At 44.8% G+C, this 26,131-nt stretch overlaps 1 protein-coding gene across 4 annotated transcripts in view; it reads right to left on the bottom strand.

Annotated features, from left to right (window-relative positions):
• METTL13 (methyltransferase 13, eEF1A N-terminus and K55) overlaps positions 1-23,376 on the bottom strand; it is a 68,532-nt gene extending 45,156 nt beyond the window's left edge. Inside the window, exons 1-8 of one of the 4 annotated variants that reach the window (XM_036918448.2) lie at positions 22,921-23,376; positions 20,819-21,578; positions 19,333-19,532; positions 17,731-17,926; positions 15,396-15,563; positions 14,056-14,271; positions 11,740-11,871; positions 6,629-10,475 (exon numbers count right to left, since the gene is read on the bottom strand). In XM_036918448.2, the coding sequence (XP_036774343.1) occupies positions 10,201-10,475; positions 11,740-11,871; positions 14,056-14,271; positions 15,396-15,563; positions 17,731-17,926; positions 19,333-19,532; positions 20,819-21,578; positions 22,921-23,073 (2,100 nt within the window). In that variant the 5' untranslated portion in view covers positions 23,074-23,376 and the 3' untranslated portion in view covers positions 6,629-10,200. Of the gene's footprint in view, positions 1-6,628; positions 10,476-11,739; positions 11,872-14,055; positions 14,272-15,395; positions 15,564-17,730; positions 17,927-19,332; positions 19,533-20,818; positions 21,579-22,920 lie in introns of those variants that run through there. The other 3 variants (XM_036918451.2, XM_036918452.2, XM_036918450.2) reach the window with 3 other exon arrangements.
• Between the last annotated feature and the right edge of the window lie 2,755 nt (positions 23,377-26,131).

Here is a 26,131-nt window from a genome sequence, read left to right as displayed (position 1 = left end):
CTCCCCAACTTCAAGATCTACTACAAAGCCACAGCAATCAAGACAATTTGGTACTGGCACAAGAACGGACCCACAGATAAATGGAACAGAATAAAGAGCCCAGATATAAACCTACACATATATGGTAAATTAATATATGATAAAGGAGCCATGGATATACAATGGGGAAATGACAGCCTCTTCAACAACTGATGCTGGCAAAACTGGACAGCTACATGTAAGAGAATGAAACTGGATTACTGTCTAACTCCATACACAAAAGTAAACTCAAAATGGATCAAAGATCTAAATGTAAGTCATGAAACCATAAAACTCTTAGAAGAAAACATAGGCAAAACTTCCTTGAATATAAACATGAGCAACTTTTTCCTGAACATATCTGCTTGGGCAAGGGAAACAAAAGCAAATATGAACAGATGGAACTACATCAAACTAAAAAGCTTCTGTACAGCAATGGACACCATCAGTTAAACAAAAAGACATCCTACAGTATGGGAGAATATATTTGTCAATGACTTTTTCAATAAGGGGTTAACATCCAAAACATATAAAGAACTCACACATCTCAACAACCAAAAAGCAAATAACCTGATTAAAAAATGAGGATATGAACAGATACTTCTCCAAAGAAGAAATTCAGATGGCCAACAGGCAAAGATGCTCCACATCACTAATTATCAGGGAAATGAAAATTAAAACCACAATGAGCTATCACCTCACATCAGTTAGGATGGCCAACATCCAAAAGACAAGAAACAACAAATGCTGGCCAGGATGCAGAGAAAGGGGAACCCTCCTATACTGCTGGTGAGAAAGTAAATTAATTCAACCATTGTGGAAAGCAATATGGAGGTTCCTCAAAAAACTAAAAATAGAAATACCATTTGACCCAGGAATTCCACTCCTAGGAATTTACCCAAAGAAAACAAGATCACACATTCAAAAAGACACGTGCACCCCTATGTTTATCACAGCACTATTTACAATAGCCAACATATGGAAGCAACCTAAGTGTCCATCAGTAAATGAATGGATAAAGAAGGAGTGGTACATATACACAGTGGAATATTATTCAGCTAAAAGAGGAAAAGAAATCCTACCATTTGCAACAACATGGATGGAGCTAGAGGGTATTCTGCTCAGTGGAATAAGCCAGGTGGAGAAAGACAAGTACCAAATGATTTCACTCATTTGTGGAGTATAACAACAAAGCAAAATCTGAAGGAACAAAACAGCAGCAGACTCACAGAACCCAAGAATGGACTAGCAGTTACTGAAGGGAAAGGGGTTAGGAAGGGTTGGTGGGGAGGGAAGGAGAAGGGGATTAGGGGGTAGTATGATTAGTACATATAATATAGGGGAGCATAGGGAAGGCAGTATAGCACAGAGAAGACAAGTAGTGACTCTGTAGCATTTTACTATGCTGTTGGACAGTGATTACAATGGGGTATGTGGTAGGGACTTGATAATAGGGGGAAATGTAGTAACCACAAGGCTGCTCATTTGAAAGCTTCAGAAGATTGTATATCAATGATACCTTAATAAAAAAAGTTATCTTGTGATTGTGGCTCCCTGCTAATTTTAAATGCTGGCTTCTCAGGGTGTAGCCTCTGGACTCATCACTCTCAGATGTGTTGAAAGTATGATTATCTACGTGTTCTTAGTATTTCCTAAATGCCCACTTTCAAAATGCCTCTAAAAAGACTACATGGTTCTGCAGACATAGTCAAGTAAGTTCATTTCAGTTATCTGTGGTCCTCAGGAAAATCCTAAAGGGCTGACTTTACTTTTAAAGGTAAAGAGCCTGGAACTGCTGCCTTGAACCCTCAGCTCTGGGTGGGCTGAGTTCTGCTCTGACTGGCACACCTGGAGTCACTGCAGTTCTGGGTTTTGGTAGCACCCCTGACTTTTACACCTGTGATTTTTCTCAGTCCCACAATCCTGATTTGATAGCAAAACAGAGATTACATTTTACAATCTTTATGTTGCTAGATCTTGCTGCACAGGATCATCTTGTGCTTAAAGAGAAAAGATGGTTGGCATGGTGCAGTAGAAAGAACTGGATTGGAAGCCTAGAGGTATAGATTCTAGCTCTGGCTCTGCCCCTTCTCATGAGTATATGGCCTGGGATCAGTCCAGTCTATCCTTATAATCATTGGCCAGCCCTCCCTATTATGACTGTGCTGTCCAGGGGATCCAGAATTTAAGAATGACATCCCCAGCCATGGCTTGGTGGTAAGACCTGGATGCTCCATGTGATAACCAGAGGATGGACTGGGTGGCCTAGCCCATTCAGAAGACACTTTGTAGAAAATTGTTCTGTTGTCCAGTTTCCAAATGGCCCAGAGCTCATTCATACTCTGAATGGTGAAACAGATGCTGAGGTGGCCGTGAGAAAATACCCTTGCTTGTAAAGAGAGTACTAGGTATGCAAATCTTCAATTGCTGCTACCCTTGAAACTTGAAAATTGCACTTCATGGCTTCTGTGGACTAATAGCATTCAGTGAGAAGTCAGCTTTGTTTTTCTGCAAGACATATTGGCATAGATACCTTAAAAATTAATAAATTAATATAATCCATGTAACAAGCATGCTTTCTATGAAAAGCACCAGCCATATACTAAAGAAATTATCTCTTCATTTTCCATTGCCAAACATAAGGCTTATGAAAGCAGGGGCTTTTATTATTATTCACTGCAATATTTCTAGTGCAATGGAACAGTGTCTGGCACTGAATAAGTGTTTATCAAATAAAGGAACCATTTAATAAGATACACATGAACTGAATCTGTATGTAACACTTTGCAGAATTGCCAAATGTATATAACTTTTCCTTAAAATAATAATAATTTCATTTTGCCTAACAACTTTCTATGAATATGCCCACCACATTTCCTTACTCGTTCCTTCAGGTGGTCTACTAGTATCCTCAGGAGATCAGTTGAGATCCAGGCGTATTTTAAAGTAGGAAGCTGGAAATCATTACTTCAGAGTTGTGGAATAAATCTCTACCCAGCTAATACTATGCCTACAGATGGTACTCCTCCGGCTCCGCCGGCAGGTCAGCCAGCCCTGCAGATCCTCCTCTCAGCTTGTTCCCAACCTCCACCAAAACAGGGAGAAAACAATTTCTATGACTATATTGCCTGGATAAATAAAACATATCATCATAATACTAATTAGGGGTTCATGTCTGTGCTGTTATTAAAATGACTACCTTGTTTTGATGATACATAGAAAGAAGTCAATGGAGTCAAACCCTAAGCTCGACAAAATATTGCAAATCATTCCAATTTTCTTCCGAAAGTATTTTTTTTAAATAATATGCTTTGAAAATCTCCAGTAGGATAAGAAACCTACACTGCTTCCCTGTTTTAGACCTAGAGATAACAACCCATGGCAGCTGTTCTAAGGCCTGTTTTCAATCAGAATTGCTTGAGAGCTTTAAAAAATGCAGATTCCTGGGCACTACCCCTATTCTCTCCATCACTCCACATACATACCCAAGATTCAATGTGGTAGGTCTGGGATCTTCACATGGAAAATGGTCAATCTGCAGGTAATTTTGCTGAGCACCCACATCTCAGAACCACCTTGTACACTCTGCTGCTATATATAAATCTCCCAAAACTACTTACTACAAATTCTTCCCATTCTAACAGAAAAGATTCTATCTCCTAACCCACCAATCCTGATGCATTTACAGGAGCCACAGACTCAAATACCTACAGAGGCAGGCATGTAACAAATGCAGGAAGGAGGCAGATAAAGCAGTGGGGACTGTAGCAGACACGGCCAATCTAAAAGGGCCAGATGCTTACCTATTCTAGCCAAGTTAGGACATGAGCCTGGCATTGCCAGAGCTTCCAAGTTTTCAAAAGAAGCCAGAGATCCAGATTTTATATAAAATGTCCTCTGAAGGCTAACTAAAGACATCTGTAGGTACATATGGCCCAGAGGCCATACAATTTCTGGTTCTGTGGAGCAGCCAGACAAAATCCTTTTAGGCAACATATTCATTTTCTGTGGCTGCTGAAACCAACCACCATAAATTAGGTGGCATGAAACAACAGTTTATTCTCTCACAATTAGGGAGGCCGGAGATCCTCAGTCAGGGAGTCACCAGGGTCGGTTCCTTGAGGAGGCTCTGAAGGAGAGCTGGGTGCCTCTTTCTTTGCTTCTGGTGGCTGTTAGCAATCCTTGGCATGTGGGCATCTCTCCACTCTGTCCTCACATGGCCTCTACTCTGTGTCTCCCCTGTTTCCCCTTCAATTCTAAGGTCTTGTCTTTAGATTTAGGGTTGCCCTAATCCAGGATGATTTCATCTTGAGATCCTTAACTACACCTGCAAAGACCCTTTTCCAAATAAGGTCACATTTACAGGTTCCAGAGGGTAAGACTCGGACATTTCTTTTTTGAGACCACTATGCAGCTTGCAGTGAAAAACACAAGTCTATTATTTCAATCAAATTTTATTTTCACCACCCCTCCCCATATCTACTAATTTACTACTATTAAATGACTTACATCATGGCAGAAAATTTGACATGCCAGCTCAGGCCCAGAGGGATCTTGCTACATTTTTATTTCTATGCGCTTCCTAGATTTAAGCTCCTTCACACCGTATTAAAATTACCCATTGCTCAACTTCTCACCATGATTTCTAAAACTAGGGATGGAAAGCAGCAGGAAATATGGTTCTGGTGAAATAGGTCCTTCAAAGAGTTCTGCTCTCATAAAGAGGATTTTCTAGACATCGAAGAACTTAAATGTGATGTCTAGTGCCATCTACTGGGAAGCACAGGAACCAGCTCAGCCCTGAGCTAGAAGAACAAAAGTGTGTCCTGACCTTCAACCACTGATTGGAAGGGGGCAGTTACTGGGACTCTTTCCTGTCTCTTCAAACACAGATCTAAGAAGACTCTTAGCAAATACCTGACCATTGTCTGGGCATATCTCACGGTTTGTGCACATGTGGTTCCAGAATTCACCCACGTGTTGCAATTTGTCTCCCAAGCTAGTCACTGAGCTCTGTCATTTCCTCTTTCTATCTTCAGCACAGACTTGATGTCTGGCACAGAACCTCTCCAAAAAAAAAAAAAAAAAAAGTCTATTGAAAATAAAAAAGAAAAACCCAGCTTAAGAGTTCTAATTCTTATTGACTACTACCTGTAGACAAATTGGTAGAGACCAAATGGTAAGTCTAGCCACGAGAGGGAAACTGGATTTCCTATGGTTTACTCAACTAAAATCTTTCAGCTTTATGAAGCAGTCCTCAGGGTGTACACTCAGGGGCCCAGTTATAGTGGGGAGCAGGGCCGCTGTGCTCTGCGGAGGAAATGACCCTGCACAGCTAGCTGACTGCTTCATCCTGCTGTCATCCACTCAAAGGGCAAAGGGTGCAGGTGCGCTTGAGAATAGAGGACTGTAAAATAAGAAGTACCTATTGGTCTCCAACCTCAGTTCTTGACATAGAGCTCCTAAAACTCCTGCTACTTCCTGGGTGATACGAGCATTTTTGTTCTGAGGTGACTCCAGGTGGGCTCCTGGATGGGAGCTGGTCACTAGGAAGACCAAGCCATGATGACAAACTTGAACTTTCAGCCCCACCCCAACCCCATCCTCTGGGGGAGAGGAGCTAGAAATTGAGTTAATAATTGATCATGCCACAGTAAAGCCTCCATAAAAATCCCAAGTACACTGTTCTGAGAGCCTCCGGGCATGTGAGCTCATGGAGATGCAAGGAGGGCAACCATGCCGAGAGGGTAGTGAAGCTCCATGTCCCTTCCTACATACCTTGCATCTTGCCCTGTGTATCTCTTCTATTTGGATGTTCCTACGTTGCATTCTTTTATAATAAACTGCTAATCTAAGTAAACTATTTTCCTGGTTTCTTTGAGCTGCTTTAGCAAACTATCAAACCTGAGGAGTGGGTCATAGAAACCACTGATTTATATACCAGTGCATCAGAAGCACAGGTGACAACCTGGACTTGTGATTTTGAGATTGGCATCTGAAATGAGATGGGGGGACATTCGCAGGGGGTCTGCACTAACCCCAGGCAGAGTGTCATATCTGAATTGAATTGTATGACACCAAGTTGGTTGGAGAATTGGAGAATTACTTGGTGTGGGGGAAATCTGGCATCTGAGTGGTGTGAGACTGAGTAAAGGCACACATCGTGTTTTTCCTACACAAGGTGGGAGAACACATTCCGCTTAACAAGTGACTGTTGCTGCTTGCATCTGGGCCAAGCTGATATTCACTGATAAGAGCAACTCCCTCCCTACCCAGTAACATAGCCACTCACAGAACTTCTACCTCAGTGGTCCTCAAACTGGACTGCACATTATTACCTAGAAAGCTTTTTAAAATTCTGATGCATAGACCACACCCTATATCAATTTAATAAGAATATCTGAGGAAGGTAGAACTCAGGCCTAAATACTTTTAAGTTTCCCAGGTAATGCACTCTTGGTGGGAATGTAAATTGGTGCAACTACAATGGAAAACACTATGGAGGTTCCTTGATTAAAAACAGAAATACTATGTGATCCAAAAATTCTACTTCTGGGTTTTTATCCAAAGACAAAGAAAACATTTACTCAGAGATATCTGGACCCCCATATTCACTGAAGCATTTATTTACAATAGCCAAGGTATGGAAACAACTAAGTCCATAATGGATGAAGAAAATGTGGATATATATACAATTTAGCCACAAAAAAGAACGAAACCTTGCCATTTGCAACAACAGAGATGGACCGTGAAGGTATTATGCTAAGTAAGTCAGGCAGAGAAAGACAAATATTGTATGATCTCATTTATATGTGAATTTATTTTAAAAAGCCAAGCTCACAGAGGACAGACTGGTGGTTACCAGAGGCAGGGGGTGGGGAAGTGGGTGCAATGGGTGAAGAAGGTCAAAAGGTACAAATTTCCAGTTATAAAATAAAGTAATGGGGCTGTAATGTGTAATAACGTGACTATAGTTAACAATACTGTATTGGGTATTTGAAAGTTACTAAAAGAGTAGATCTTAAAAAGTTCTCATCACAGAAAGAAAAAAAAATGTCCAGGTATATTAGTTTCCTATTGCTGCTGTAACAGCTTACTATAAACTTAGTGGCTTAAAACAACACAAATTTATTGTCTTATAGGTCTATAGAGCAGACATCCAAAATGGGTCTCACTGGGCTAAAATCAAGGTGTTGGTAGATTTACACTCCTTACTGGAGGCTCTAGGGGAGAGTTGACTTTACCTTCTCCAGCTTCTAGAGGCTGAGTTCATCTTCAAGACTGGAAATGATGAGTCTTTCTTGGATATTATTAATGGACTTTTCTGCCTACCTTTCCCACATTTAAAAATTATGCTGGGCCCACCTGAATAATTTAGGATGATCTCCCTAAAGTTAGCCTATTTGCAACATCAAATCCATCTAATACATTAATTTCCCTTTGCCACGTAATGTAACCTATTCACAGGTTGCTGGGATTGGGACATGGACATCTTTGGGGACCATTACTCTGCCTACCACATTAGATAACTCCAATGTGCAGCTGAGAACTACTGGTTTATCCATGAGAAGGTGGACTCAAGAAGTGGCCCAGTCAGCCAGCTGAGTCAAGATGCAAGACTAGAGACACACACTGAAAAAATGGCGTGTAGGGGAAGGAAGGGGCAGAAGGGGCAATAGCCAGCCTCACTGCGTTTACCTTGCTGCAGAAGGTGGTTACAGGGGAGATCTGTCATGCGGTTTATTCTCATTCAGTTCTTTGATAGTCCTTGGAGTTAGACTGTACACTATCCCAAGGACAGTAGGGCATGACACAAGATGGCACCTGAACAGACTTCTATGACCGGTAGTTACCAGGATGCTCCTTGTTTTAAGCTCACTCAGAGTATGCCTGACTCTCAAGTGCTCTGTAGGCTGTCCCCTGTAGTTGAAGAGCAAATTACTGGCCCACCGGTTGAATATGGCTTGAAGATGTGTTCTGCTTAGCCTACACTTTAATATTCACACACATACACATACATTCCGGATTTCTGGCTTCCCTGGAAAGATCTAGCTCTCCTGGGGCAGCCATCCTGCATGACAACTCTCAGCTGCTGCCTTTCCAGGGGGCATCTGTTCTCTTGAGTTGTCGCATGTCAGCCTAGCCTATTTCACACCTGGCCCACTGCACACATTTAGGTTACTTGTCTAGTCAGGAAAGAATTGGAGTTTACAAGCTTCCCCTCTTCCAGAAATCATGTGCCTAAAAAGTTAGGCAAAATTCTCATGAAGACCTATTTGCCTGTCATCAGTGCAAAAGTGAATAGCTTTTGGATGTTAACTAGACTTACTGTAGTGGCTGTTTTGCAATATGTAAAAATATCATTTCATTGTATACCTGAAACTAGTATGTTGTATGTCAATTATACCTCAATAAAAAAATCAAATAGAAATGCCCCCTAACCCCAAAAAAGCCCAAGTGGGAAAGATGGGATGCAGGCCAATGGCTTGCTGTGCACCCAAAAGCATTTCCTCACAACTCAGTGAGCACACTGAGGGGAGTCAGACTAGGGTCTGAGTCAACAGCCTGAGTCACCACATGTTCTGGTGAACATAAAGGTCTCTGTTAGTACAAATCTCTTTGTAGGAAATTAAGCTGAAAGCTGCCAATGGAATTTCTGCAGCCACTGGAGGCACACATATCTGCGCTTTCACACCCAGTTTCTCAAAATTTTTAAGATAACTATCATCATCCGAGTGCTCTTCCCACTTCCAAAGGCTTCTCGCTGGTGAACCTCCCTAATTCCTTGGACAACTCTTCCTAAGATACAGCTGAGATCTTGTCATCATTCTAGTAATTCCCTAGTGTGGCTTTGCCACTCAAGTGTTCTGCTCTGAACTGTGCACAGCAAGAGATGGTGATCTGAGCGTAGGGCAGTTAGACTAGATTGTCTGACTTACCCCTCTGCCTCCATAACCTATCCTGACACTGCATTAGTTCACAGATTGGAAAACAGTGGGGATTCCCAAGCCGAGGCCCCTTGGGGTGCAGGGCCTTGGAGGGAAATAGCCTCTTCATGTGGCTCGAGGGGAAGACCCTCCCCTAAAGAACACCATGCATTTCTAGTGGAAAAGATCCAAAACCAACACTGTATTCAAGCCCTTCTGAATGGGCTGATGCAATTCTGTTAAGGATGACAACCTAACTAAAGTATGTTTCACCACCAGAGGTCCCAGTCCATTGTGAAGGGACTGTGGGGAGAGAAGCCGAGGTGGTGACTGGGAACAATGCCTATTTTCCACAGCGCCGCTCATTAAGTCAGCCTTGGTGTGATTAGGAGAGATGAAACTCAAGTCAGTCTCAGAACTGCTGATTTAACAGTTTCAATAAACAGGTAAGATTGATGCTTCCAACTCAAGTGAGCTTTGGGTTAGATGGAGGTTTGTTTTAACTGTTCTTCATGTCAGATTAAATGAGACAGTGTAGGTAAATCACTTAGGAAAGCTCCTGGAAAGTATGCATTTTTATTGCCAGTCCATGCTTCTGGCCATTCTCAGGCATCTGTTCTTAGACCACAGCTCTTTACGCCAGATCTGCATGTAGCTGGCACTCAGTAAGTATGAGTAAACCAATACCAGAGACTTCAGTCTGCTAGGCTGGCATACATGGGCCAATTACATCCACTCTCTCCAGCGAGAACAGAACACATGGCTTCGGGTGAGGTTCGGGAAAGTGAGGAGAGCTGTTAAACGCTGGAGTGGGTTCGCAGATCCTGAAAACGGGGGACCAGGTCCTCTGCAGTTCCATTTGGTGGAAGATGGCAGGTGTTCTTTCAAATCACCTCGCGCCTATGGAGAGCCTACTATGGTGTTTTGGCGCAGAATGCTCCACTCCCTGACCTGAGATCATTCCTAAAGAGCCAACAAGATAAAGCAAAAGCAAACCACCACCACATTTGATTGTCTTCAGTCCTTAGGAGCTCAGCGTGTGCTCGTGAAGGCATCAGGTCTACTCAACGCCGCGATCCAGGGCAGGGAGCCAAGGGGACTCAACCCAAGCTTGAGGTCGCATGGAGCTGAGTATGAAACCAAGAAAAACAGGAAGTTTAAGAAGTACTGTGCATTATAGTTCTATGATCTCTAGCAGACCAGGAGCCCAAGGCCAGTCTCGCCGAAAGCCAAGAGGGCTGCCTGGCCTCAGCGATCACACAATCTTCACAGTCTTGAGCATATCTGACAGGACGTACGTGTCATCCCAACCCCTCCCTGGCTTCCTCAGGTTCTGCTCCAAGGCCTGGGCTACTTCCACAAGCTCTGGTGTGGCAAGTTTCTGCTCAGGATGCAGCTGACAGAACAGGATCTCGTTTACTTCACCCTCTATTTGGCGGACATAGAGGAGGGGGAACACCACCTTGAGCCCCGCCAGCACCGAGTCCTTCAGCCCCATGTCTCGGCATACGAGGTTGAGGATAAAAACACCTGCAGCATGGGAGGGAAAGAGTCAGAATGACTGCGTATCAGGGGTCTGCTGGAGCCAAGGTTCAGCTCTGAGGAATACACCGATCCAGCCCCAGGGAGGCTGGTGGACTAAGAAACACACCTACGGTGGCAAGGAGTTTTCAGAGAACACTCAGCACACAAAGGCAGAGAGAGAAAAGCATAGGCAGTATGTGAACCATGAGAAAACATCAAGCCAATTTCTTGACCTGCAGCTAACAAGCTATTTTGCCATTCTCCATGCCTGTTTCCCAAAGAATTGCTCTGAGAAGGAATACCCCAGGAAAGAAAGTACCAACTCCACAGGGATTTTATGCTTTTGACACATACATTATGGAGTATTTATTAGCCAATGAGAGGGCCAACATCACCCTGACTTGTAACGATTAAGGTTCTAAATCAACTCTGTTCACTACACTACTTAAACCAAATCAGAGCACCCAGCAGGCCATGAGCATATGGATTAAGAGACCCAGCTTTCAAGTCACAAAAACTGGGTTAGAGCCCTCGGCAAATCTATTCACCTCTAAAAATGGGTGCTATGAAGATGAAATGACATATGCCTAGTCTGGGATATGTGGGAAGAATTCAAATGGTAGCCAACATTGTCATGCTGGTGTGAATCTGCTTCAACCACTTTGTAAAACTGTGAGCAGCGAGCAGCATCTACAAAAACTCAACATATGCATAACCTACAGTCCAGCACCTACCACCCCACATATATGCCCAAAAGACTGCAAAAAGATTCCCCCCGAGGCATCTACTGGGAAGTTAATGGCAGTACTACTTAGAAAGCCCCCAAACAGGAAGCCACCCAAATGCCACCAGCAGAATAAAGAAATGGATTGTGGGAGAGTCACACAATAATACTACATAGCAATAAAAAAGAACAATGTCACCACAACACTGTGGATGATTCTCACAAACATCATGTTAAGTGAAAGAAAACAAACACTTCAAGGGTACATTCTGTATTGTTCCACTTATATAAAGAACAAAAGAGGGCAAAACAGCTGTGCTGATAGAAGTGACGATAGTGGTTCCCCTTGAAAGGAAGGTAAGTTACTCAAAGGGGGTGACCTCTTAGGGGCTGGAAATGTTCTGTGTTTGGTGGTACTAAATGGGTGTTTTTTTTCATTTGGGGAAAATGATCAAGCTACATGCTTATGAAATTTGCATTTTTCATTAAAAATATTTTCTTTAAGGATGCATACTTTCTCCCTTCGCAGACTTTTGTTCTTCATACCTTCAGAAGCCAAGATGTTTTTGACCTTCTGCAGGAAAGGCTGGTCCACAAATGCTGGGGGTGGACAACTCATGCCAAGCCCTGGGTCCTTACTGTCCACATCAAACATTATGACATCGTAGTGAGGCCGCGCTGCGAAAAGAGAAGCAAACAAGGCTTTGTCTTTGCCAGATAAAATAAGGCCATTTACATTACTACACTACATCTCTTCTGGGATCTGTGGTGGGCACAGGTGGCTATGTCAGAGGATGACATGGCTCACCTGTAAGGGCACGGACGCCACCGTCATCAGCATTCTGCTGTGAGTGCTCCCCCATTACAGACAGAGCTCTCATCTCACCTTCTTCCTCCAGACTTACAAGTACCTCCTAAAGGCACACACATTGCCCTATCTGCCCACTTCTGTGTGATTATTATGTGATTAAGAGTCCACCTATACTGGTGATTTCCAATCCTGGCAGAATACAGTCATCTTGAGAGAGTTCTAAATATGACAGAACCTGGCTTCACTCCTGACCAACTGAGTCAAAAATCCTGGTGTGGCAAGGAATAGATGCTAGGGAGACAGAAAGCCATTGCTATCTTTCTTAAGCAACCCGGGTAATTCCAAGTACAGTCTAAGTTGACAACCACTGATCTAAACAGAGCAGCTGCCTCAACCTTTTGGGGTTGGTTGATCCAGCAAATAGTACTTTTAAATTAACTCTGAAAATAGCATATGTTGCCTCCTAGGAGAAAATGCTCTCAAATTAAAGTCAGTGTATCTTTTCTAGTTACTTGAACAGTAAGTGGCTCAAGAAAGAAAGGATTTTTCTAAATAGGTGAGAAAGAACTAATAATGAATCATATCTCCTTACTATTAAGTAAGTTTTTAGGAAAGGCAGACCTGCAATGCCACTGACTTATTTTTAGCACACTTTTGAGGCTATGGCAATGACTATTCAGTAATTAATAAATACTTGCTTAGGGCTGCCACACGCCATCATGTTCACAGCACAGACCTGCCTTTGGTTTCTCAGAGAGCAGAACATGTAGGCTCATCGGAGTCCAAGACAACCACAGCCCACATTGGCCGCACTGAGCCCTCCAACACTCTGAAGGGTTGTCATTAGAGGTGATGGCCAGGGCTGTTCAAAAAGTGCCCTACAGGTGGTAACAGCAACAGCATCATTATGAGTACCTACCATGTGCCTGGCACTGTTTTAAAAGCTTCACATGTATTAGTTACCTTGGGCCTGGGCCCCCAACTGGTCCCAGCCTCAGAAAGGGAACCTGTGAAACTGACATAGTTAAGTGTAGTTTGCAATTAAAATTAAGGCAGCATCTGTCCATCCCAGCCCCACTCACCCAAGGCATTCTAGCTTGCCATGCCCTGACTGGAAGTTATTCTAATCAAGTGACACTCGAGCATCTAATCAAGTGAAACTCAGACCAAAAAGGATGGTGGGGGGAACTTAAGCTCCCCAGCTTCACTTAGGAGTAAACCAACTTAAATGACTTCCCCCTGAAGAACTCATGCTCTAGAAAGTTCCAGTCACCAGCAGCCTATAATTAAGTTGCAAAAGTGTCAGGGGGCTACTGCAGAACATTACTATGCCTTCTGTCCTAAGCCTGGGATACAAATGATTGTAAGTGGAGCTGAATTCCAGGAGCAGTAGGGCTATCAATAGCATGTGCACCAACGTTTTTCGACCTCAGCACTGCCGACATTTCGCCCAGGTAATCTTTGTCCCCAGGGGCCATCCTGTAAACTGTAGGGTGTTTAGCAGCATCCTCAGTCTCTCCTGCTGAGGGCCAGAAGCATCCCTACCCAATCGTTATGACAAGCAAAATAAAAGGCTACAGACCTTGTCAAACATCTCAGAGGTTTAGAACCAATGAGCTACAGGAATTCTGTTTTGCTCTATTTCTGGCTTTACCTCCAGCTTAAATATGTACAAAACACATCTTCCAACATGCACCCCAGCTAGTCTTTCCTTTTTCCCTACCCAGCTACAGACTTCAGGTCTCTTGGGATGGTGGGGGAGTAGCAAGGTCACAGGGTCAGAAGAGAATAAGAAGAGAAGCCCACTGGTCTGTTTGCACCACAAGGGCAGACAAGATTACCTGTTGGCATACCCCAGCCCCTGGCACAGCTGAACGTATGATTGACTTACATACTTATTAAATAAATAAGTCAACAAATGAATGAACAGGTGAAAGACTGGCATGATTTCAATGCCACCTTCTTAGAGATGAATTCTAAGGGCTCTTGCAGGCCTGACAATCTTGGATCAATCTTCCCTCAACACCCCTCCAAATTCATCAAAACATTACCTTCTCTTCCTGCCAGGCTGGTAATATAGTCCAAGCCATCTGCAATGTGGACCTTCATCCGGTTGCTTTGGGAGAAGCCAAACCATTGAGTGGCCACTTCCAACATAGAGGGGTCGATCTCCACAGCATCGATGCAGGACTTTGGGAAATGATCATGGACAAAGAGGGGGAGGCTGCCTCCACCCAGGCCTACCACCAACAATGCCAGTGGGGTCTCTGAAATAAAGGAATAGAGTATTATATTACTATCTGCTCACTGGAAAGCTTTGTACCAGCCTTGGGGAGCGCACAAGAGGGAGTTGGATTGTTGGCTTTGCCCAGGGGGGACACAAGATTTAGAGACTGGCCACTCATCTCATGCCAGAAATTTAGTAGGAGTCAATTTAACGTCTGAAAACTCAACCCTGGCCTCACAGTCCTTACTTTTATAGATCCAGAAGATGAACCAAGGGTATTATGGTCCCTTAAAGATTCCAAGCATGGACTCAAAGACCACAAATGCTCTCTGACACACATCAACCAAGCAAGGGCAATCCATCCGAGTTCCAGAAACCATAGGAAAATAAAGGTGCAAATCCTAGACCTCAGCACAAGAGAAACCATAGCAACCCCAGGGGAATGGAAGAAAGATAAGAAACAATCACCAAAATGAGAGACAGCTGTGGGATTAAATATACGAACCGAGACTCTAGAGACCTAGATCAACACCATGATGGGCCAAAAGTACAATGAGCTTCAGGAAGACATACTCAGGGACTTTGGGTGAAGACAGTTACAGGCACAGACAGCAACATGAATATTTTTGCTACTGTGGTCAGATTCAAGCCTGTTATTAGAGATAAGGTGATGATTGTACTACCTGCAATATGGGCTTTTTTTTAAGTAGAAATTCAAGATAGAATTGCTCCTGGTGCTCAAATAATACATCACTGAAAAGCAAGAAATTCTCCTCAAATGAAAAGGCATTTCTCCAGAAACGTTATTTTTAAATGTTCCATCTGGGTACATAAGCAAAAATTCATCAAGCTGAGTAACTTAAGATCTGTGCACTTTACATGTCTCATTGAATGCATTTTATACCTTAGTTTTTCAAACAAACGAATAGAAGAAAAAAATTCAGAAATCAACACATGCAGCCATTTCAAGTTGACAATTTGAGTTTGCAGGAAAAGTTATTTGGATGTTCATTAACTTATGAGATGGTGAGGAATTAGAAAGCTATGAATACACGGTATGTGTTGGTCCAGAATCACCGGTTTTAAGCTATGAGGCAGCTGACACTCCTTACATCTGTCACCTTACATGCTCCCTACTGCGGAAGGCACTGGCATCTCCCTCACCGAGGAGCAGCTCCGGGTTTCTCAGCAGGGCGAGGCCGGCGATCATGGCTTTGTGGTGTTCACAGCACAGGTAACTCTTATCAATGGACTGCCCTGGGGCTGCAGGGAGGTCCTCTGGAGGATTAGCAGGCCGCTGCTTCTTTCTGTCCTTTTTTCGTTTCTTCTGGGCTAAATTGGAGATAGAAATGAAGTCCTATGCTTAGTACACTACTCCTTGGAAAGCAAGTCATACCAGGAGCTGGCATGATCTGAGTCAAGAACACAATTGTTAAATATGCAGGAATTTTGTGAACTGGTTGACATGTTGGTAGTTTGAAGTCTACCCATGGTAGCCATTTTTATGACACAGAAGTTGGCAAACAGTACGTATCAGGGCTTTTTTCCCCAAAGAAACGGTTGTTAAACATTTGACACACATCACTGGATATCAGGGAGTTGAAAAAGGGAAGTGGCTAAAACACACCCAAAAACCTGGGAAAACTCAGCCGAGGAGTCCTAGTACATCTCCTCTGAGAAATATAAGGCCACTGACAGGAGAAGAGTTTATTCATAAATTATTTAGGAAACAAGAACCCGATGTTACTAATTACCTCCCTATACCAGTCACTGTACTGGGACATCTACTCTTCTAGCTCTTATAACAATCCTGTTATTCAAATGCTTGGCAGATGGAAAAGCTGAGAAGCTGAAGAGTTGATAGTTAGGCCCAGAATCAGTAGGTGGCGCAGCCAGTATTTGAACCTGGGACAGCCTGTCTCTAATGCCTATCATCTTTCAATTGTACCACACAGACAGTAACACATGCCATCCTGTTGGACAAGGAAGTCACAAGTGTTCTCGGGAGGGAGAAATCCTACAAGAGGCCCTTCTACCTTCACACTACCTACTTCCTCAATTGCTCCAAGATATACTAAACAATGGTCCTGGGTTTTCAATAGGGACCAGCTGCATTCCACAGGAGCATCAGGCACTGAGGTGTAAAGACTGGATGCTTCTCGGAGATGCTGAATAATTTTTAATACATTCTCCATCTTGCTGCAACACTTCCATGAGGGAAACCATTCCCATGAGAATAAATACTAGGAAGGCTACAAACTTGACAACAGTGGGAAAAAACCTAAAACCCAAATTAGAGGGCAAAATGTTGTTTTAAGCAACATTATTGAGCTTTCAGTAAGATGAAACTGAAGCGACCCGTAACCAGAGTGACCAACAATGGGACAGGAGCCCAACAAACACGGCTGCACTTGACCAGGGGAAACCCCTCAAGAAAAACCATCCTGCAGAGAGTCACTGATAGTGAGCTTTGGGCAAAGCTGTGACCTTATGAGTCTCTGAATTCTCTTATCTCCCTCCACCCAGCTGGCCTTGCTAACAGGAGAGCACAGTCAGGCATAGAGAACAGCTGGGAATCAGGAGACCCAATTTCAGATTCCATGCCTGAATCTCCATGTCTCAAAAGGGAAGGTACACTGGAGAAGGCAAGGGGACGGGCATTCACTTTTTACTCTATGCATTTGGTTTTTGTATTGATTACAATGGGCAAGTATAGCTTTTATAATACAAACACACACACAGTGAAAATACAGGTGAAACAAACTGTTGCTCACTCCATTAGTGGGAGTTTTGGAGCAGCATCTGGGAAACCACTTTGAAGGGATCCTAGGGGACATGGTCTACACTATCCAGTATTGTAGCCATTAGCCATCTGTAGCCGTTTAAATGTAAATTAATTAGAATTAAATAAAATTAAACATTTGGCACCTCAGTAATACCAAGTGCTCAGTAGCCACATACGGCTGGTGGCTACTACACTGGACAGTTAATTGGGTATTTAAATATTTCCTTCATTGCAGTAAGTTCTATTGAATAGCACTGGACTAGATGGACACTAAGACACCCACCAACTCTAAAGCCCTGTGGAGCAGGTGCTGGGGTGCCACTAGGGAGGAAAACAGGGCCCACCTGCCACCCCTCATGGAGGCCTACTGCATTCACACACAGATGTATGTGGAGAAACTTGCAGAACAGACAACCTTTAAACTAAAGGCATTACAGTGACTATCACATTAACCTGGTAAACCACTGCCCCTGCTCCTTATCATTTCAGAGTCAGGCTTCACTCAAGAAGAGAACATACACACTACTAGACTAATCAGCACTCCCACCCTAAGAACCAGGATGGTGAGAGGACAATTCAGTCATGTGCCTCTGGTCACAGGTCCCCAGGTCTGTCCTAGATCTCAGCCAAGCTCCCAGGTCTTTCCAATCACCCCAGATTGAGAGTCCATGCCCTGACCACCTGGGTCCCACCACCAAGCCTATGACGCCTCACCTCTGTGAGACATATCCTTCAGCAGCCTGGCTTCTGACTGCACCACGTTCCTGTTGCTGAGGAAGATCAGCCGCCGAAAGTAGCGCTTGTCGTCCCCTTGCACGTCCTCAATGACATAGTCACCACTCAAAGGGCTGCAGTCTTGGTGCTGAACAGTCCGGACCCCAATGTCCCCACCCACAGACAGAAAGGGCACCTGAACATACAGCAGAGATGTGGTCAAAACACCAGCTCAGTGAAGAAATACAAGGACTTACAGCCCCTTCCCTTTGGGCATGCACACAGGTTCCCCGCACCAAGGTTCCGGGCAGTGACAACCCCAAAAGATCTGCCATTCTTATTAAAGTACTTTCTTTGGGCCTTTGAAGAGATCTCAAAAGGCTTAATTTACCTCCTTGAAAACCAACCGAGCTCATAAAGTACCCCCCAAAACATCAGTGAAATGTAGTTGGTTCTCCCCAAGAAAAATACTGTTTCTCCACAGTAGTCCTTAAAAGGACTTCAATATCCAGGACAATGAAAGCCAGAGGTAACCCTCAGGGAATCTGAAAACAAAACCAGGGAAAAAGCAACCACTCCAAATCAGGAAAAATTTCTACTTTCCCTCAGTGTTTCTTACTGTTTTTTCCCTGAGTTTTCTAAATAGGAGGAAAAACTACCAGAAAGATACATTTCTCCCTAAACTTTTCCATTTCCTTTCCCAATCTTTATATCTATCTCTTTTTAAAGACCCTCAAGAGTATTCAATAACCACTAGGGACTCCTGACTGTGCAGAGATGTAGACGAGGGTGAGAGATGGTCACAAGTGAACCTGCCCACAGGATCTGGATCTCTTTGATGGACAGCAACCCCAAAGTCTGCAGGAAGAATCAAACACATTCAGCTCTGAACACACGTCAGCCTAGTAGGCAAAACCACAGGCTGGGGACCCCAGAGCCTGGGTTCTTTTCAGCTCTGTTACTACAGCATCAAAGCTCCCAGTACCCTGATGTTCCCATCTACCAAGAAAGATAAACTCCTTGCAATAACGTCACCTGTCAGTTAGCCTATCTGTTACCAGGATGGCCCAAGACAGATGGTGTCAAATGTTAATAACATTAACAACATTTTGGCAAAAACTTTCAGTTTCCTTCCCAGTAAAACACCAGATGAGCAATGCTAATAATCTGAGTATTATGCTGAGCTGTTCTGGCCCTTCCCCTTTTACCCTCAGCTAATGATGGCTCCAAGAAGCAAAATGGCCAAGGATGTCCTGTGCCACCGAGGAGCCGGAGAAACATGGCCTGAGCAATCCATAGACCAAAGAGCTGGAGCCTGCAAGGCGGGGAGCATGTTGTTCATAGCACCTCTGTAGAGGCTGAGAGGCCTCACAGACGCAGATGCTCCTGTGGGTCTCCACAAGTTACGGCTCCCCTTCCTCTCGGTGCCTGAGGCAAGGGGACACAATCTCTGCCCACTCAGCTTCAGCTGCTGACATGCTGTCCAGGAACAGGCTGAGTCATAGACCCTAACCCTGGCTACTTCTCAGACACCCTCCGCCTTCCTAGTTGCTGCTAAGGTTTGTCCAGAGACCCATACAAGCTGCTGCCAAAGCTTGGTACCTGCTGCTGGGTGGGCATCCCGGCCGGGGCCAGTTCCATGACTCTGGCTGACAGCTCGGCCTGGATGCTGTCCATGCCTTCGTACCGCTGACCTCGGTGAAGGGCCACTGTGATCAGCCTTCTGAAACCTGCGCTGGCAGCCAGTTGCTTCCGGCCATCCTCCATGCCAAAGAGCCACTCAGTCTCTCGACCCTGGGGGACTGGAAAGAGGCACTTGGTAACAGGGAGTGAGGAAGGAAGAGTGTTCAAGTCCACAACCAAAGTGACCCACATGGCAGAGAGCCAGCCCCTGTCCCGGCCCAGCGGCCCCTTCCAACCGCCACCACTGAGGGGCTGTCACCGCCCTAGTGCACAATCCCCAGGGCAGAGCAGCCATTGCACATAGGGCAGGGCCCAGGGTGGATAAGGAGTGCGAGCTTGTACATAAGCAGAGGGAGGCCAGTACTTAGTGCAAGAAAAATAGCAGTAATTCTAATACTTATCACATGCCAGGCTTTATTCCAAGCAGTATACATACAGAAACTAATTGAATCCTCACAACAGTTCAAGATGCAGGTAGTATTATTATCCCATTTTATAAATGAGGAAATGGAGACACAAAAGTTACATTATTTGCCCAAGTTCACACAGATGGTAAATGGCAAAGCCAGGACTCAAGGCCAGGTCCCAGCCCCAGATTCCATGCTTGCATCCACAGCACTACTTATTCCCACAGGTGGGCAGTTCAGATTATGGAATATTAGAAAAAATGGCTCAATTGTCAGGAAACAAATTACCATCATGATGATATTAACAGCGTGTATTTGTCTAGGCATTACAGTGCCTTTTAAATACTTTTAAAGTATTTCCCCATTTTATCTCTACTGATTGTTACTAAGGTAAATTTGGGATCATTTACCCCTTTCAATAGTAACAGTAACATTTGTAAAGCACTTATCATGTGCCAGGCATCATTCTAAGAGCTTTTACACTGCTCACAACTACACAAAATGGTTATAATCTCACTTTATAGATGAGGAGACTCAGCTACAGACACAGAAAGAAAAGTAACCTGTCTGAAGTTACACCACGAAGAAGCGTCTGAGGACTGGATCCCAAATAGTCAGGTTCCAGAGCTACTTTTTTAGGCATATTCTGTCCTGTCTCTGAATTTAGCAGAGAGGCAGCAACTTCTCACAGACTACAGAGCTGGGACTCTTGCTCCCCTTACTCAATATTACAAAGTAACTGACATCGCTACAACGTGTGAGCACCTGAATTTATCTGTATCACTTCTCTCCCCTACCTACCACATTCTAACACTTCATCGATCCTTTGCAATGGAAGATGAGAAGAACCAAAGTATGCAGCTGGAGAGCCACTAGTCCCCCTCCTCATGCCTTGGCTAGTCTAACCTCTTGCGCCACCGCCCCCAGCCAAGGTACACCCATCCACCAAAGCCCAGCCCCAGCCCCTCCAGGGAAGAGAGGGAGCAATCCCAACTCACTGATGAAAATGGCAAAATGATTGTCCCGCGATGGTTTCACAGTGGGGCTGTCCACCACGTGGAGGGTGTAGCGTGGCTCCCCCGTGTCCCCATTGCACAAGTCCAGAGACACACTCCCCAGCCCAGCCTTGCGGTACAACTGGCCGCACAGCCAGGCATACTGCTGCCGCTCCCGCACTGCCTCAGCCAGCTGCTCGGCACTCTCCAGCCGCACGGGCCTGCCCTGCTCCTGAGCACACAGCTCAAAGATCTGAAGGGCAGAGCCAGGGACCGGCCTGAACTTGGTCATGATGAAGGTAAAGACAGGCAGGGAGAACCGAGGCTCTGCTTCCAACACCTGGTCCTGGCTGTTGGTCACCTGGTGAACCCTCACCATCCACCCCTCCCGAGAGAAGTGACCCACTGCTTTCTTCAGAACGTGAGCCTGAGCCAGGGAGACGCAGAGGTAGCGACCGCCCACCTGCAGGACACGGCCAACCTCAGCCAGCATCCTGTCCACCTGCTGCAGGGTCTTCTCCTCCTCATCCGTCAAGACAGCATCCAGGGTACCCTTGTCCAACACGACCTGGAATGAGGCATCAGGAAAGTCCATCTGTGTCATGTCCATCTTCAAGAAGCTCATGTGGGGCCGCCGGCTGGCATTGCGTTCCTTCATCTGCTTGATGACGACCTCACTAACGTCAATGTTCACTATATCCTGATAGCCCACATCATACAGCTGCTCGCTGAGCTCTGAGTTACCGCACCCAATCACGAGCACCTGGGGAAGCAGACCACAAGAGGGAGGTGATCAAGGCAAGGGAATGAACTTCAGATACTTGGAGGAATCAAGGTTCACCTTGGCTGTTACATGTTTTCAGAAGACAGAGATGCTGTTTTCAGGATGAAGCACCATTACAGAGTTGATTCTAGCCTCCATCTTGAAAACACCATTGGTTAGAGGAACTTGCTGGTGAATGCCACATTCGGAGACAATAATGCAAGTCGTGCAAAATGGCCTTTTCATACTGCAGAAACAACCTACTCTTGGTTGTTCTTTTCTCTGAATCGAGTATTTATTACTCAAGAATCGGTAAGTTACATAACCCAAATACAGTAGTTATGGATTTTTGTTACTATTTATTTTACAGCAGAAAACCTAGTTCTGGCAGAACTCTATTCCACCCATGCCTTCAGCTCCACCTCATGATAGTCTATTCTTTTCTGAAGCCAAATTTAAAACACAGGTTGTTGCCTCCCTCTCTATGGAGCAATCTCCCACTGGTCCTTCACATTTCTGCCCCAGTGTCAACATCTGGAAAAGCATGGTACAAGAAGTGTTTACGTTTTGGAGTTGGATGGGCCTAAGTTTCAATTTCTATGTAACCACTTATTACATGTATGCTTTTGGACGAGAAGCTGGCTCTCAGAGCCTCAGATTTCTCATCTGTAGAATGTGTACACCACCACTCACCTCACAGAGTTTATTATGAGAACTCAACTACTGAATGAAAATGCACACGGCTCCCAGCGAAAGGCTCGGTATTTAAAGCTTCCTCCATGAACATTAATGTTCTACTTTCCCTCCTTCCCTGTTTCCAGGACAATTCTATCGCTATCAAACCTCCTCTTACCATACCGACCACTTTTCACTTCTTGAATGTGCCCAGGGTTCATATCTTAATGCTCTTGAAGCGTGAAGGCTGAGCACAATGCCTGAAATTCAGCGGGCCTGCAACTATTGGATAACAAATCCACGTATCATTTAAGCCACAGGTGCTGCCTGCTCCACAGGCATACACAGTGACTGGAAAGCACATTTTGTCCTCTAGCAGTCTAATATCTAGACTGGACTACTAAATAAGTCCCTCTTCCAGGGGGTTACTAATTCAAGGATGGGCTGGGAAGTGGGCGGGAGGGACTGTCTGTTAACTGAAAACCTTTAAAAGGATATATTTTAATTGCCTATTACCCAGAATGAGGCACGGAATCCTGAAAATATGGGCCCAATTAGGGTCCCCACGCCTGTCACCGTCAACAAGGGCAGGATTCCTGCTATCGGTTCCCACCTGCCGGGGGGCGCACGCACGCACGCACTCACCCCACTACCAGGCCGCGCTCACCTTTTCCTTGGGCTTGATGTATTTGTGTAGCACCCCGCACAGCTCCAGGTAGGTTCCATACCACTCGAAAGCCTTCTTTCCTCGCTGCTGGAAGAACTTTTCCCAATAGTCAACGGAGCCAAACTCCTTGGAGCTTTTAGGTAAGAGATTCATATTTTCACTGCAGTTGCTGTGCCTTCAAGACTCCTACTCCCTGTACGGCACCATTGGAGAGGCTCCCCCCACGCTGGCTCCGGCACACGGCACCAGGATTCTTTAAACAGACAAACAGCCACATTGACTTGGCCCCCAGTCAAAACCCAAAGGGTGGTCCTTACACGCCAGCCGCAGGCGCTAAACACCGAGTCTGACACCCTCTCACCCCTGTGTCCGCACCTACAGCCTCTGCTCCACGTGAGCAGCCCCTTACTTTCCAGAGCTCGCTCTCAGGACCGGCAGACACATCCGGGTGCAACGCTTCGCGATTGGCTGGCCGCCCGGACGACCCCAGCATTTCATTGGTCACTGATTTTCGTTCCCGACACATCATTGGCTGCGACGCGCTCGCCTCACGCCGGCTGCTTCAACGCAGGCGCCGAAAGTTTATTTACGTGAGGCGGGACGCAAATCGGGGCACGGGCCAATCGGGGCGGAAGATGCCAAGGTTACCCCGACCGCGTGGGTCTCCTCGGCCGCGGCGGCGGCCGCGCGAGCTTCCCGGGCTCGGCGAGCTGTTCGTGCCCAGCTGGCCTGGTCCCCAGGTCAGATCCGGAGCCGCAAAGGTGGAGCGCGGCCTGTGCGCTGGAGAGTCCCCCAGCCCTTTCCCTACCCACCTCGGAAGGAAAACCTGTGCATCAGAAAAAAGTGAGCCGAGGGATGAGTAGGGCCGCCCAAAGCAAAGCAAACTGCCGGTCCTCCCCGTGTTACCTTATGCATCTTCCGCCCGACCCCTGCCTTAGCTTAATCACGTCGCTTGTATAATTCAGGTTTAGTTTGGAGGAAAATAGACTTTGTCCACCAAAACAGAGTTCCACTATTAATAATGTAATAACACTGAACTTTCGGGAATAAAGAATAACAGCTAGGCATTCAGATGTGCTTCCTCTCTCCCACCTCCCCTCAAAGCATAGCATGCAAAACTTAAGGCTCATTTGATAATCAGCCTCTTAGGTTGTCATTCTGATGCTATCTACAAGTATTTGCTGCTGTTCATGTGTTTACTGAACATACTGTACTTTCAGATGCTCATCTTACCCAAACACCGTAAGTTCCTGTGAAGAGCTCTGATTTTAAAAGACTGGGTTCATCGTTGTGCTTTTTCACAGCACAGTCAATTGCAGGAGTAATATACAGACTGAGCAGGGCAGATAGAGTTGGAATTGAACATTTATATTCTGAGCTATTGTAGACCTTGCTAGCATAGATAGTCAAATAAACTGTTAATAGTAACTAAGTTAAAGTGGGCTTAACCTTGTTTAAGAGAGTAGTTCTCAAACTTTGGCATGCATCACCATCCCTGGAGGACTTACTAAAATACACATTGCTGAGCCCCAGCCCCAGAGTTTCTACAGTAGGGCCCAAGGATTTGCATTTCTAACAAGTTTCCAGGGAATGCAGATGATGTTTAGGGATCACACTTAAAGAAACACTGTTTTACAGTATTTAAGCGATAAGTCAAAAGAGATATGTTTCAAACTCCACAGTTTGAAGGGGTTAATCTAAAAGCCCTCCACAAGTAACATGAAAGAGAATCTATTTTCATGTACCAGTTGCAGAGCTCACGTTATTTCTTCTCTACCTAGGACGAGGAAAACTAGAGGGAGCCTCTGAGATGGCTTCAGCTACTGCATCATGCAGGGTCCCTAATGGTGAGATGTGGGTGCTTTCAGAAAGCACTTATTGATACTTACCTGGCAGGGGAGATACCATGATCAGAAAGCACTTATTGATAGCTGAGCACACTGTGCTTGAATTGCTATGCAATACCAAAGAAACAGAAAGACACAGCTTCTGCCCTCTCCCCCTAAGGATTTATTTTCATCTACAAACATTTAAGTGGTTAATATGAACCAGTCACTGATAAAAAAGCTAAGGATGCAGTGGCAAACAAGGCGATCACATAGAAGTCACACAACACACAATTACAAAAAAAATCTGTAATGAAGGTTGTGATGAGTGCTATGAGGGAGAAGTATGAGATTCCCTAACAGCAGACACCTTTGAGGCTTTGGATTGGTGGGACCAGAGAAACCTTTCCTTTTCTGACTGTGATACTGCATACCTGCACTTGTTCCAACAGTAATAGGATGAGATAGGGAAAAACCAGGAAGTATTTTCACTCTCTGGGGGTCTCCAGGAACTTTTGGCAGCTTCTTTTCCCTCTATCTCTGTTGCCCATTCCACTAAGGGAATGATATTGGAAAAGGTAATAAGAAGTGATTTCTGTCACAGCCCAAGCTCCAGCCACTTATCTGATACCCTAAAAATATAATTACTGTTTGCACTATGTCTCAGACCAAAAGAGTAAATAACTTACCTATGTCTATCTGTGCTGCTCCTTCATTGAGCCTAAGAAAGCAGAAATAATCAGAGCACTTTAAGCTAAAACATGCTAGAGGTTTCCTAAAATTATAAATCCAGACCTCCAAATATGCAATTGGTCTTACTTGATACACAGGCTTTTTGGTAATAATATTCAATTAATTGGGTGTTGCTAAGATAATATTAAAATAGAGAGATTAGTCCAGATTATCCACCTGGGCCCAGTGCAGTCACAAGGGTCCTTAAAAGTGGAAGAGGGATGCAGAAGAGAGAGAACCATGGAGTGGGTAACATGAGAAGGACTGGCCCAGCATTGCTGGTTTTGAAGATAGAGGAGGGAGCCACGGGCTCAGGAAGTGCCTTCTAGCCTCTCCAAGTAAAAGGATTCTCCCCTAAAGCTCCAGAAGGAATGTGGTCCTATAGACAACTTGATTTTAGTCCAGTAAGAGCCCTGTCAAGCTTCTGACCTCCAGAACCATAGTATAATAAGTTTGCATTGTTCAAGTTACTACGTTTTTGGTCATTTGCTACAGTAGCAATAGGAACCCAGTGTGAGTATAAACATGAGAGGGAGTGTGTGTGTGTGTGGTTGGACAGAAGGTTACAGCAAGAGAACAGCAGAAGATAAAGCTAGAAACTGAGGGGAAGGTCAAGTTTTGAGAAGTCTTCTAGTCTGAGCATTTGGATTAAA

This window comes from Manis pentadactyla, chromosome 9 (assembly GCF_030020395.1).
Source record: "Manis pentadactyla isolate mManPen7 chromosome 9, mManPen7.hap1, whole genome shotgun sequence".
Classification (NCBI taxonomy): domain Eukaryota; kingdom Metazoa; phylum Chordata; class Mammalia; order Pholidota; family Manidae; genus Manis; species Manis pentadactyla.
The sequence above is the reverse complement of the archived record's forward strand: the minus strand, read 5'-3'. Positions and strand labels throughout refer to the sequence as shown.